This window comes from Paramormyrops kingsleyae, chromosome 1 (genome assembly GCF_048594095.1).
Source record: "Paramormyrops kingsleyae isolate MSU_618 chromosome 1, PKINGS_0.4, whole genome shotgun sequence".
Taxonomy (NCBI): Eukaryota; Metazoa; Chordata; class Actinopteri; order Osteoglossiformes; family Mormyridae; genus Paramormyrops; species Paramormyrops kingsleyae.
This window is the reverse complement of record NC_132797.1, coordinates 61,234,892-61,249,063: the sequence shown is the minus strand read 5'-3', so window position 1 is coordinate 61,249,063 and position 14,172 is coordinate 61,234,892. Positions and strand designations below refer to the sequence as shown.

Sequence of the window (14,172 nt, the reverse complement as noted above, 5' to 3'; positions counted from 1 at the left end):
ATATATATTTATTTTGAAAGAGTGGAGCTATTCTGGAGTAACAATTAATTGAAACTTCACAACATAATCAGCAGCAAAAAAAAAAAAAAAAAAACTACAAAACAAATCCCATACCCCACACATCATCCCCCAAAAGCTAAAAACACCATTCAGAAACTACTTTCAAGGCAGAATTCTAATTAAAATACTCCAGAACATTCCAGCCAATAGTGACCACATAACACCGAGCAAAAGGGCAAAATCACTGAGCTGAGGTGGAGAACATGGGAAACGGGTGAAGGGAGATAAAACATGAAGTTCAGGATAATGAGTGAGGACAGAAACCAGCTAGAGACAGACACTGGCTAGGCACAGAAACCTCCTGGGGACAGAGACTGTCTATGGACAGTAGGGTGAGTCGTAGCCCAGTCTTGCTAATAGTAGTTCATGGGGCGGCGCTGTCTGAAGAGACAGAGAGAAGGAGAGAATCAGACAGGCACAAGGCATCTGCCAAATGGGGGCATGTTCCAAACAAACATCCACACAAATACCACTACATAACGTAATACAATCGGAAATGACCAGCATGGTGCCTCAGCGAGTGGTGCTGCTGCCTCATACCTCCTGCGTTGGGGCTTTTGAATCCTGCCTATGTGTCTGGAGTTTGACTAAACAGTGTCTGCAAGGTGCCTGTAAGCCTAATTGCATGCTGGAGGAAACCTGGAGGAAACCTGTATAACACGGACTGAAAGGTTGAATTTGAGCCCCTGCAATGCACTCTGCAATCAGTAATCATAATTGTGATCTCTGGGTTGTTACCTTATTCTCTGAATTGGCTTACCTGAACTCCTCTCCATCCAGAAGCTTCTTGTAGGTAGCGATCTCAATGTCCAGGGCCAGCTTGATATTCATCAGGTCCTGGTACTCGCGCACATGCCGTACCAAGTCTCGCTTGGCCTGGCTCAGCGCGTCCTGCAGGTTGGCAATCTCCTGCAGCGTCTCCTCATGGGCCTGCTGCCCCCTGCGCTTTGCTGCCTCGATGGCTGCATTCAGGTTGTCTCTCTGGGGGAGGAAAGGGGGTCAAACAGGAAAAAAATGGGGAGAGGAAAGCCCACATGTGTGCAGGGACAAGAGAGAGCAATGAACAGAGAAGACAAAGGGAGAGATGAGTATTAATGTCACGGAGGATGGTGGAGACAGAGTGCAGCCTCACTGGAGCAGACATGGGGTGAATAAGTGGTAATTCATTTTTGTACACCAGGTTTTGTGAGCTTAGTAGGGCTATCTAGGACTGGGTGATATAAACAATGTATCATGTTATCATCATATAAAATTTAAATAACATAATAAATCATCGATATGGAGCATAGCTTGATAGCATATATCAGCCTATCACATCACAGAAACGAACACAATTCCAACCAATCTTATGGTTTTCTCTTAAGAAACCTCCGCCCAACAAGCACACAAGAAGGATGGTTAAGTTGGCGGATCACACCACATGCTACTACAGTGGTACCTCAGAACTCAAACTTAATCCATTCAGAACTCAGGATCGAATCCTAAAATTTCGAGTTCTGATTGAATTTTCTCCATAAGATATAATGGAAAACCAATTAATTGATTCCCGGCCCCAGAAAATTACACCGAAATGCACTTAAACTTTTGAGTGATACTGCATGCACTCTGGTATAACACACAAAGTGAAGTACACTTATAATAATATGCCAGAAGAGGTCATTTACAATTTTTGTTTTAAGCACATTTACTCCCTGTCCAGTAGTGACATGATAGTTAATGCAGTGGGTAGGTCTAACTCTGAACACACACACACACACACACACACACACAACACATTTGTATTAATATCTTTGCGGGTACTCTTCATTCACTTCCATGGGGAAAACTTTAAATCCTAACATGACAACCTACCCATCCCTAACCTTAACCATAAGTAACTAAACAAAATACGAGACTTTCTGCATTTTTACTTTTGTGATTCGGGTCTTTGTGGGTACCATGAAAAATGGTCCCCACAATGTCAGAAAACAGGTTTTTATTACATTGTGGGGCGATTTGGTCCCCACAAAGCAATATAAACCTAATCCACACACACACGCACACACAAACACACACACCCTCCCTCCCTGGACGAACGTATCTATATTTCCTGCCCTTGACTGCAGGAGTGGTCTTTGCTGTCTGGCAAGGCAGATTCTGTGAAGGGGATGGTATGATGGGCCGAGCCGATAGCCTTTCCCTACTTTATTTAATCAATGTTTGGAGTTTATGTAGGTCACAGCGTGGGCAAAACTAGAAAACTCACATATCCAGACCATCCCTGACAGAAGATAAACACTGTCTGGGCACAAGTTACTATTTGTGAAGTAGTTTTTTTTTTTTTTTTTTTTTTCTTTAGCATTTAAACACAAAATGAACCGGATGAAACAAGAAGAGTATATACTGTACTAAACGCATGTAAGCACATTTATCAAGACAGTAATTTTTAAAGTAAGAAAATAAATGTATCCAAACAATGTGTCCTGCCTCGATCGGCCACTCCTTCCGTGTGCCACGCCCCCTCGTTAACCCCGCGTGGATCCCCCGTGTGATCAGCTGGCCATCTTTCTGGTTGTTGTCATTAGTCCTCTGCATTTAGTTCACGTTTCAGTTTGTTTCCCTAGTCTTTATCGGTTGTGGATTTTAAGTTTTTATAAGCTGTAAAGCTGAAAAAATGACCCTTTAAGGAGACAGAGTCTCTTAATTTTCAGAGCATAACATGTTGCACACTGTGTCTATTGCATGTATCCATTATTTTCAATTTCAGTTATACAAATTTAGTTCTGGGTTCTTTGTTAGTATTGCATTTCCATCATATAGCAGCTCATAGACATGTTTCAGTTTTTTATTAGAACCCGACAGTGGTGAGTCAAAAACAAAAATATTTTTAATGATATTCAAGTAATTTGCAGAGGGGTCAGCTGGAATAACATTAAATCATATCAAATTTAAGCATATGAAGTGGGTTGAACATTGGGTGAGTTTGGGCCCTGAGTTTCTGCAGGGGAAATGTGCCTTATGGTTACTAGGCAACATCCTTGTACTCATTTAGTCCTTCCTATTAAAAAGTCTCTGAGTATGGCTATTGCAAGGGTATTTTAAACTATCTGGACAATCGCAAAATGTGAACAAATTTATAGGTTTAAAATGTCAACAGAATATCAGCAAATTACACATTTATAAGTACACCATTTTCATGCATGGATTCTGTGATTCCATCCACATTTTCCGCATCAGAGAAATCATAGAGCCCTACATATTACCCAGTCCTTACAGCCTCTGTGTAGACTTTGTGAGAGAAGAAAGTGGTGCCCCATGAGGGTAGGGGTCCTACCTCTCACCTCTGGGAAAGCAACCCAGAGGATACAGGTTTGTTTAGCTCAGGGGGCTCCTTACCTTCTTCTTCAAGCTGTCCAGATCTGAATTGAGCTTCTGGACAAGACGGACCATATCACTGATCTCCTTCTTCAGATTTTGCATGTCCTGCTCATTCGTTTGTGCCTTGGTTGCCATGTCATTCAGCTGTAGGAAGAATCAGAGTATGAAAACTCTCGCACATGCTCTCAGAGAGGGAGAGAGAGAGAGGATCTGTAAGAGGATTGGATGAGAGGTTCCTGAGACAATGGGTGATCTGTAGTGATAGCACAAGAACTTACTAACCTTCTTCTTGTACCACTGCTCAGCCTCGACCCGACTGCGAGCTGTCATATCCTCATACTGGACCTTGATTTCTTGTACGATCGATTGCAAATCAAGACTCCGGTTGTTGTCTGGTTCCAGGACCACAGTGGCATTCTGGATTTTGGACTGGAGTTCCTTGATTTCCTGAGTTGGGTGGGAGAGGTAAGGTCAAAGAAACCCAGGAAAGCAATCAGGGGGACACTAGCTGCTCTTGGATGCCTGGAATTGATATGCACCTCTTGGTAGCCTCTATTCAGGAAGTCCAGCTCTTCTGTTAGCTCCGCCACCTTCTGCTCCAAGGAAGTCTTCTTAAGGTAACCCTCATCCAAATCCTGAAAAGCACAAATTAAGGGGGTTCTCTCTTTCTGAGATGTTTCAGAAACAGGAACATGTGACAGAACACCAGATAAGAGCTTTTCCAACCTTCTTGCAGACTACAAATTCATTCTCCAGGTCGGCCTTCTTCTGGATCTCATCTTCATACCTGTCAGACCCAAGAGTCCTGGGTTACAAACTGAAATCCACCATCATCACATGTGGAAGAAGGAGCAGACAGCTCACTGACACCATGCTGGCCTCTTTTTGTGTTCCCTCCCCTGGTCTGTGGAGTTGTTTTGAATATTGTCATCATTTAGGCCTATGCATTACGTAATAGAAGGAATCTCCACAGTGCACCTGGCAAAAAATAGTGTTTAAAGCTGTCCTGCGTGTTTTCATATCAGATTACAAAATCAGTCCCACCCCCTCACCCAGCCACACCCACTCAGTTACCAGGAAGCAGGTACACTCACTTCATCCGCTGCTGCCGCAACCCCTCCTGGCTTCTGTTCAAGTCCACTTGCAGCTTCCTCTGATTCTGAGCCAGGGAGTCTATCTGCTTGAGGAGCGAGAAACTCAGCTCATCCACAATCTCGTCCACCTTACCCGTGTAATGTTCCTGCTCCAGTAGCATCTTCAGCTTGGTGTTCAGCTTCTTGTTCTCCTGCTCCAGCTGGCGCACCTGAAACCAACAAAAAAAGTGATGTGTATTTTAATAAATCTCATTCAAAGATGAAATTATTCAACAAAATATATTTTGCACGTATATTTTATTCACGCTCACGTATGTGATGTGACCAAAATAAAGAAGACAAACAATACTACAATTCACCATAAGAGGGAGCGTTCGCTCTGAGGAACCTTGCGAATATACAGTTAAGACTGAAATACATTTTCACATTTTCTAAACATATCAATTTACACCTTCTTCAGAATGTAAAATACCAGCCGTGATAACTAGAGGTGAATTAGGCTAATCAAGACATAATGACATTTAGACTACTTAAGATACATAAAGTATTATAGATTCAATACTGAACACAAGTTTATGTTAAAAAATTAAAGATGACAGAAATTAAATATAAAACCGGCATTATAACTCGGCAAATGAAAACAGATTTACACGTTTTCAGTTGTCTCCCATTATGCTCTTGTGAGCAAGTAAAACCTTTTCAAACAGAAATGGTGTCTCTCAATGTAGCAGGTGATGTAGTGACAGTAAAACGATTGTGCGGCATTAAGATTTTTTTTTTAAATCATTAGTTTTAATTCTCTGAAAGAGCTCTGCCAGTAGGGCTAAAAAATATATCAAATTTTATCAACTGGGGCAATTATTGAAATTTATTGATTATAATTATTTGTATTACTATTTATTAATACTATTTTATTTAATACCTTTAATTCTCGTTTACCACATTTCTTTCACTCAGTATTTTCTTTCACACTGTTTCTCTAGGTAGTAGCTAATTCATTTAGTAAATAAATCTCTTGCTCATGGGAGTTTTATTTAAACAAAAACGTTATGTTATGAGGGCAGAAAGCAAAATGATTAGTTCAGAGAGACAACCAATCAGATCTTGGTCAGATGTCAGACCAACCAAGTAAAACTCTCAAGATCAGGACGGCATCAGGAAAGGTCATTGGGGCATCAGGGAAGATGCTAGATGAACCTCTCACGAGCGACTTACATTTTGCCCAGACTACCTTAAATTCGACAAGTTACCCCGATAAGCCAGTAACCCCGCTTCGTAGTACAGGCCACTGGCCAGGCACGGAGTGGGACTAATATTTATCCCGGGATTTTTATGTCCCGTTCCAGCCCATTTTGTCTGCATTCGGGGGGAACTTTGATAAATAATGCCATAGTTCAAGTCTTATTATATGAATTTAGGGTATTATTGACATTACTGATAAAAATAAATTTAATTGAATTAGAGTAAATCAAATTAAATAAGAAATCGCATATTAAACTGTTTAAGCAGGCTGACTTTCTCAGTCACGCCAGTGATCAGTAATAACAAAGGATTAGTTGTGGAACATCCGCAGCCGCGCACTGCGCTCAAGCAATAGGACACGCACGTGCCGCACATTTGCGTATTTTTTTATGCAAAGCATTCATGATCTGTCTGTTATGTGTGTGAGAAAACTAGCTGGTTAATATTCTAAAGCGTTGTTGTGGAATATTTTAAACATAAAATAATTTTGTTTCCGACAGGCTTAATTTTAAACCTGTCGAATAATTTTGTTTCTGACTGGTACAACAGCTAAGCGCCTCCCGGTTGGCCACTCCAGGCGTGGACTAGGCGTACGGTGAGCAGTTTGAGGATGAAGGATAATTTTGTCATTGTGCAACTGGTTTACCAGAAGTCTCCAAAATGACATAAATAACATACATACTTACATACGTACGTACGTCTATACAATACAACAACAAGCATATGTTTTACATTACTAGCCTGTTATAGTACTGTTGATGTAAGTAACCATATTACCATATGATGTATTTAATATACGAAAGTACTGCGCTGTAGTTTATTTAAAACCTCAAAGTGCAGTCATAGTAATTAAGGGATAACGTCCAGGGACATTAATAGCTGTACCTTGTTAATGCGGGCCACGAATCTGTCGTTGAGAGACACGATCTGCTGCTTCTCCTTGTTCTTCTGGTCATGGTCATCGTTGTCCGGGCCTCCGTTCAAGGTTGGGTTTGGCTGACTACTGTAGGCCATAATGGCTCAGGAACCTGGATTCCAGCTTGCAGCTTAAGACTTTGAGGGACAGGATGTAGCTGAAGCTGAAGGTAAAGTGGCAGTCACCTGCGTTTTAAAGGCAGCGCGGAACTCTGCCCTCATGAATTATTCAAAGAAACCATGCGATAGCGGGGTGTCACACACGCCGGGGCTTGCGTGAGCGCTGTAAACACACCCATCACAGGTGTATCGCTCAAGGCACCGTGATGATACCTTTAATAGCCGGAAAAAATATTTAATAAATAATGTTATTCTGCTAGCCCACATCTTTGCACATATTTTGATCTAGCTTAGTTCACTTATAGGCCTATGTGTACTAACCACTGGAATGAAATAAATGTAGCAATTAGCTATCATTTAATGCGTATAAATTCAAATTTTTATTTGTCACATACACAGTCATACACAGTACGATATGCATAGACGACTGCCCGTGACCTTAAATTAAAAGACTATTAATAGGAAATAAATATGAAAACGAAAATTTAATTGTAAATTTAGCTACGAGAGAATAAAATATCTGTACAATACAAAATATACAATATAAGAAAAATATAAGAAAAACCTAGCTGTTCAATATAGAAAATATAGAATTTATGGAATTTTTGCGTGGGAATGAAGTGAATATAAATAGAAATGTCCAGGAGCTGTGCAAATATGCCTGAAAGTTTCATATTTAAAGTGACTTATGTGCATCAGGGAAACAGAATAAAATAGAATAAATAACTAATGTCCACGAATGTGCAGGTGTGCAGTGACCACTAGTGTCAATGAATGTCCTGAATGTCTAGAGTCAGTGCAAGAAACATATGTGTGGATGTGCAAAATGGATCAGTACTATGTGGTGTACTGATTTAGAGATATACTTCCCACATTTGATTTATGTAATAATTAAATGAATACGAAAAACTGCCACGTACGGAGAAGACGATTATCTGCGAGCTCTCCGCGCATTAAGTCCTCTAGCTGCTGATGAGATCTTTCCATATTCATTCACACACTATATTTTATATAGTTACTCTTACTGAATTCATAAGCTTATCCTTGATTGTCTCACTTATTTATACGTCTACATGTTTATTTATTATATATTTCTTCTTTCATTATTTTATTGTGTCTTCGCGTTAAATAATATGATTCTAAAATGAAATTATTGTGTGGAACGAAGAGTAGCATGAACCCCGAAATCAGAACAAAATAATTTTATTGCCGATGTACAAAATTACAAAGAATTTGTGTTGGAGCTGGTCATGGCATGAAGACCTGACACTTAAAACTCACAAGCAAAACAAAAAGTACACACAAAAAAGAAATATAACAAAAATACAATATAATAATAAAATACAAATCAACTGCACGTAGTAAATAAACACATAGACATATAAGTGACGTCTGTACTAGATGTACGGTACAAGCAGCTTTGAGGTGTTTGAGGGTTTGTCGAGAAATTGGTTGGCATTAGTACTTATAGCCTGACAGGAGTATCCTAAGCCCAGCCCAAATCGGAACGGTATTCATGAAGCAACTATAAATGCAAATCCATAATCCTTCCTCCTCACATAGCCTACCTGTTCAGGTCATACTGTCGATTTCTGAATCCAAGCCACTACATACGTGCACCATCATGTCTTTTCCAGCGAAGAACACGAATGCCCCCCGAAACTTCTCCAGCGCCAGCGCCGCGGGAAACCCGCAGCAAAGGGGTATCGTATCCAGGGCCAGCAGCCTGTACGGGGACGCGGGTTCCAAGCCCGTAGCGGCCAGCGTACCTGTGCTTTCAAACGCGCGGCCGGAGATTCCCGGGAGTCCGAGACCTGATGACAAGGAAACCATGAAGGGTCTAAACAACCGTCTGGCTGAGTATCTGAACCAGGTCAAAGAGCTGGAGCAGTCCAACGGCAGACTGGAGGAGCAGATACAGGACGTGCTGAACCAGCGGGGAATCGCCAGCGCTCGCGACTGGGACACCCTCGAGCCTCGGCTGGGCGACCTCCGCAAGCAGGTTCATTAAATGGTTAATGAAAATGTGTGCTGTCCGTTGCTGATATCATATTGGGAACATGACCTGCTGCGTCATTACCACAACTCATACTTGGTGGCATTTATTTTAAGAAATACAAATTATAATTTTGAGCTTCTTAAAAGTATTGCTGGACATATAGTAGGCTATATAGTGACTGACAGCCGAAACAACATTATTTATAGACAGCGCGTAAGTGACAGAAAGCAGAAAGTTTAGTGCTTATTATTGTGCACTCTGGGGTTTCTTCTCAGGGTAACGGCGGCTTTTCGGTTGCAGGTCCGGGATCTGACCATGGGGAAGGCGCGACTCATGCTGGACCTGGACAACTCCCAGCTGGCCACCGAGGACTTCAAAGTCAAGTCAGGCTCTCCTTTCCGCCCACATGACCTACAGATTATTTTTTGTGCAAACACGCATATTTACCTGTTAACACTAAATAGGAATAACGGTATACTGACGCGTCGTGTGGAGTGCATCGAATGCACTCGGTGTTCCAAAAAACGTGCTTGAAATCAATATAACGTGAAAGCGAATGTAAATTCAAATTGACGAATTAAGCCAAGTCATTTCTAATATACTCGTACAAGCAGTGAAATTTCGATTTTTTTTTATTTAGTAGTATGTTCAGTGACAGTACACTGAAAATCCAGAGTATGTTCAAAATTCAGCGGAAATGCGGGAATAGAAGCACTACAGCACGAATATATGATCCTTATGTTATTAATGTTTTAGCAAAACACATCATATAAATATAAAATATCGCTATTCAAATGTATAATTTAAATATCGAGAACTATTTTAGTTAAATACAGCAGAAGGTCTTACAAACAGCTTTAAGTATAGCGCACGGGAAGTTTCCTCTCCCCTCCTTACACTCTTGCGCACCCCCTGCAGGTTCGATAGTGAAAATGCCCTGCGGCAGATAGTGGAGCTCGACGTCAACAACCTGCGCAAGATTATTGATGACACCAACTTGACTAACATGCAGCTGGAGAGCCAGGTTGAAGGACTGAATGAGGATCTGGTTTACCTGAAGAAGAAACATAAAGAGGTAAGACACCTAAAAGACCTGACCATCGTATTTATGGCTTACAGGGCCTCTCACCACTGTCACTGCCCCCTCCTGTCCCCCACTCCCAGGAAGTGGAGCAACTGTGCAAGAAGATCTCTGAGTCCACCATCAGTGTGGAGGTGGATAGCGCTGAGGTTCCTGACCTCAGCGAGATCATCGCCAAAGTCCGCAAGCAGTATGAGAAGACTGCTCAGAGGAACCTAGAGGACACCAATGCCTGGTACAAGAACAAGGCAAGCCACTGTCCAGCCTCCTTATCAGCACCTTCTGCATGGTTTCGCCTGTCCAACTTTGTGGGCCAGTCCTATTGACTGCCCTGTGCACTCTCAGAAATAAGGATAAAAATTTGTACCTTTGCTGTGGTTGTACCCTCAAGGGGCTGCCAATTGTACCCATAGCTGTAGGTAATTTCTGTACCTTTAAAAGTACAATTATAAGGGTACAGCTCCAGTAACAAGCAAAGGTACAAACTTTTGCCCATTTATTCTGAGACGGTGACTGCGGACTGAGATTGTGGACGGTGTGTTGATGCCCACTGTTCTGTATGGCTGATGTCATACTGCCTGGCAGAGCCAATGGCATTTTGCAATGGAGAAGGCACTTAGGTCCCCCAAAATGGTGGCTCCAGCTCTGTTCCTTGATCAGATTCAGATTTCACCTAGTAACTAAGCACTTTCCCTATGGGTGCAGCAGCAGAGCTCCTGCTGTGGCACTGAGATGATATAGCCCCCCAACCCAAGCCTTTTCTCTTCCTAGTTTGATACTGTGAAAGCCGAGGAGGCCCACAACACGGATGCACTGCAGGAGGGCAGGACCGAGTTGAATGAGCTTCTGAAGCAGAAGCGGATGGTGGAGATTGAGCTGCAGACGACAGGCAATGCGGTACGGGCCTGGGACCTTGGCACCCCGATATGGGAGCATCACGCTGGGAACCTTGGCATTGTCACATGGGGGCATAGCGCTGTCCCACTGCACATCAGCAGAAACTTACTGCAGTAGGCCTCCATCTGAGATTTAGAACGAGTCATTAACCAGCACACCACTTGCGCTCCCCATCTCATTGCAGAACCGCTCTCTGGAGAACATGCTGAATGACATTGAAGCCAACATTGCGCAAGACCTTTCCGGCCTCAACCAGGTCATCATCCAGCTGGAGGAGGAGCTGAAAAAAGTTCGCACCCAGGCTGAGTGTCAGGCGCAGGATTACGAGGTCCTGCTCAATACAAAGACCAAGCTGGAGGCTGAGATCAGCCAATATGAGCAGCTCCTACAGGAGGTCGACAGTGAGTTTGAGAGGTGGGCTCCTGTTTACACCCCCTCACCTGTTTGGCTGAAATGACAGGCCATGTTGCTGGTCAGTCTGAAGCTGGTGTCTGTAACTAACAGTTCCCCCCAAGCACACCTTTTACTGTCTTTCTCTGTTCCTCTCCCCACAGCCTAGAGCATGCGCTGCAGCCAGGTAAGCCCCCCCCCATCCAAGCTCTCAGAGCCAATTACATCACTCATGCCCCCCCTCCCCACCCCCACCCCAAGGTGCTCTCAGCACGCTCTCTTCTAATATTTTCATGATTTTTCCTTGTGAAGGACAAAAGGATGAGCAGAAGGTGCCTGGTGGAGAGGTGAAGGTGGATACCCCACAACCACCCCCAAAAGAGGGGGCAGATGGGCCCAGTGTGTGAGCTCACGGCCCCCAGCCAGATCCAGAGTGTGCTCCTTTTTAAGTCTTTTCAAGCTTTTTTGATTTTTTTTTGTCACACACACAAATATATGCTGTACTCATGTGTAGTAAAATGCTTTTTCTGCCTGCTTCCTGTATTCCTGGTGTAATTTGGGTGAAAATGGTCAATAAACAGCTTTGAGTCCACATGTGTGCCTGTCTCCTCCCCTCTCATCATGTAACCTTACACAGTTCCTCTGTCTGCTGTCCACTGCCTCTGTCAGTTTGCGCTATCCAATAGCACCCTCTGTGGTGTCAGTTATAACAGTGGGTCAGGGGTCTGTGCTTTTGTTCTGGGTTCAAGTTTGTAGGTTCAAATCAACTGCTCTAGGAGTGCTGCACACTGGCACTGGCTGTCCCTGCAGTCTGACCCCAGACTTGCTGGCACCTTTACAAATCTGTGTCTGTATCTTAATAAGATGTGAAGTATCCAGATGTGCCTGAACTTGTATTTGTAGAAATGGCAAATAAATAAAGCATCTCAGTACCAAGAGCTCATAAAAGACTGTCTTGTGTACAAATGCAAGTTTCAAGTTTTATTTGTTACATTATCAGTCTGTGTTGTGAAATGCTTTTCCACCTGCTTTCTGGATTGTGCTCGAAATAGTACAAAAACATAATATGCAAGATTCAAATAATTATAAACATAAAAAAGTAAAAAATAGAGAGCAAGGATATCAGTGGTTGTAAAAAGAAGTGCGATGTAAGTGTGGGATGTATGACATAAGTAAACAGGCGTGTTCATGCTGCCTTGAAGCTAAGGCTCAATGTATCCAGAAGCATAAAAAACAGGATGCAAAGCAGGGTGACTGGCTCACATATTTAACAGGAACCTGTTGAGTCAACAAGCCTGAATCAAACTGATTCTATCTGTGTGGCTCCTTAAGTACAAAGTTGTGTGTTGCCCTTTGTAAACAAGAACTGGGGGAAGGGGGGGCACCCCCTCAACTCCTGCAGCACGAAGCACCACATAAAAATACTAAGAATAGGAAATAAAATTGATATCAATGTCAAATTACTTGAGATAAAAAAAATTAGTTAATCGGTTACAGGTTACTTAATTTTTTTTTAATATTCTCTCCGCATTGATACTGATGATGATACAGAGAGAAGGATTAGTGTTAGCAAACATTGCAAAACTGCTAAACAGCTCCAATGGCAATGCATTCAGGTCACTGCAACTTTTTCCACCCATGTGTTACTTGACTTGATCTGAAGTGGTACTTTGTCCAAAAAGTTTGATCATTCAGATATCTTGTATCTTTTACAAATTAATCACAGTAACTCACTGGGGCACACTGTTGCCTCAAGCGTTGGAGGTCTGATTCCATCTACTCTGACATGGAAGTTGATTGGATGGATGAACTGTTATGAAATGAGAAGACAACACACAGAGATGTGGGCTTGTTGATTTGTATCGAAACACCAATCATCTGGTTAAGCAATTGCAATCCGACACAAGAATGCTTGTGTCGAGAAGCAAGGAAGAAAAACAGTGGGCTAACATGCTAATTTGCATACTTGAACTCACCTGTGCAAACAGAAATAGCCCAGAGGAGCAGAGCCGGATCTATCTTTTCAGGGGTCCTAGGCAAAGCTTTACTTGGGAGACCCCACTTCCAAGAAAATTGATGATCATTGCACTTCCTTCCATAACGCAGGTAATTCAGGGGCCCTAGGCAACTGCCAATAGCTAGAGCCGGCTTGCACATAAACCTTTTAATTTGATGCATATGTTTTTTTCATTTAATTTCTGTTTTTCATGAGTCTGTCTGAGCCCCCATGTGCTGATCAAACCCTAGGCAGCTGCCGTGTCTCAACCTACCCTGAGGGGCAGATACAGCAGGGCGACACGAAACATTAGACACTTTGGGCTGCTGCACCCTCTGGAAGACGCTATGGAAGCCGAGATATCAAACTGCCAGAGAAAGATATTTGCAAGGGCCTCCTGGTCTTACATGACCACTCACAAGAATGCGCTGCTTTCATATCAGAGCTAATAGGTTTATTTCATAAATATAACACAGTTTAATGGAGCAGGTATACATATATATACACTGCTCAAAAAAATTAAAGGAACACTTTTTTATCAGAGTATAGCATTGAGTCAGTTTAATTTCTGGGATATTGATCTAGTCCGTTAAGTAGCAGTGGGGGTTGTTAATCTGTTTCAGCTGCTTTGGTGTTAAAGAAGTTAACAACAGGTGCACTAGAGTGGCAACAATGAGACGACCCCCAAAACAGGAGTGGTTTAACAGGTGGAGGCCACTGACATTTTTCTCTCCTCATCTTTTCTGACAGTTTGTTTTCACTAGTTTTGCATTTGGCTACAGTCAGTGTCACTACTGGTAGCATGAGGTGATACCTGGACCCTACAGAGGTTGCACAGGGAGTCCAACTCCTCCAGGATGGTGCATCAATATGTGCCATTGCCAGAAGGTTTACTGTGTCTCTCAGCCCAGTCTCAAGGCCATGGAGGACATTCCAGGAGATAGGCAGTTACTCTAGGAGAGATGGACAGGGCCGTAGAAGGTCCTTAACCCATAAGTAGGACCAGTATCTGCTTCTTTGT

General features: G+C 42.6%; 2 protein-coding genes across 2 annotated transcripts; one reads left to right on the top strand and one right to left on the bottom strand.

Moving 5' to 3' along the window:
* Positions 1–28: 28 nt before the first annotated feature.
* Positions 29–7,276, bottom strand: LOC111842869 (keratin, type II cytoskeletal 8-like). Its single transcript, XM_023809914.2, has 8 exons — positions 6,639–7,276; positions 4,512–4,720; positions 4,144–4,204; positions 3,957–4,052; positions 3,700–3,864; positions 3,436–3,561; positions 821–1,041; positions 29–441 (listed from the first exon to the last, which is right to left on the bottom strand). The coding sequence occupies exons 1-8, from the start codon at positions 6,765–6,767 to the stop codon at positions 414–416; spliced, it is 1,035 nt and encodes a 344-aa protein (XP_023665682.2). The 5' UTR covers positions 6,768–7,276; the 3' UTR covers positions 29–413.
* Positions 7,277–8,144: 868 nt separating this feature from the next.
* Positions 8,145–11,753, top strand: LOC111842867 (keratin, type I cytoskeletal 18-like). The gene is made up of 8 exons (XM_023809911.2): positions 8,145–8,790; positions 9,088–9,170; positions 9,706–9,862; positions 9,952–10,116; positions 10,640–10,765; positions 10,950–11,179; positions 11,320–11,342; positions 11,468–11,753. Exons 1-8 carry the CDS (start codon positions 8,320–8,322, stop codon positions 11,560–11,562), a joined length of 1,350 nt encoding a protein of 449 aa, XP_023665679.1. The 5' UTR covers positions 8,145–8,319; the 3' UTR covers positions 11,563–11,753.
* The last annotated feature ends 2,419 nt before the right edge of the window (positions 11,754–14,172 follow it).

What these genes read in the sequence shown, in the direction of transcription:
- LOC111842869 (XM_023809914.2), bottom strand. Translation starts at nt 6,767, where the DNA reads ATGGCCTACAGTAGTCAGCCAAACCCAACCTTGAACGGAGGCCCGGAC. An exon ending in TCGTGGCCCGCATTAACAAG is followed by an intron (nt 4,721 to 6,638) that starts GTACAGCTATTA and finishes TGTTGGTTTCAG; the next exon opens with GTGCGCCAGCTGGAGCAGGA. An exon ending in TTGCGGCAGCAGCGGATGAA is followed by an intron (nt 4,205 to 4,511) that starts GTGAGTGTACCT and finishes TGGGTCTGACAG; the next exon opens with GTATGAAGATGAGATCCAGA.
- LOC111842867 (XM_023809911.2), top strand. Translation starts at nt 8,320, where the DNA reads ATGCAAATCCATAATCCTTCCTCCTCACATAGCCTACCTGTTCAGGTC. An exon ending in TGAAGAAGAAACATAAAGAG is followed by an intron (nt 9,863 to 9,951) that starts GTAAGACACCTA and finishes CCCCACTCCCAG; the next exon opens with GAAGTGGAGCAACTGTGCAA. An exon ending in TGCAGACGACAGGCAATGCG is followed by an intron (nt 10,766 to 10,949) that starts GTACGGGCCTGG and finishes ATCTCATTGCAG; the next exon opens with AACCGCTCTCTGGAGAACAT.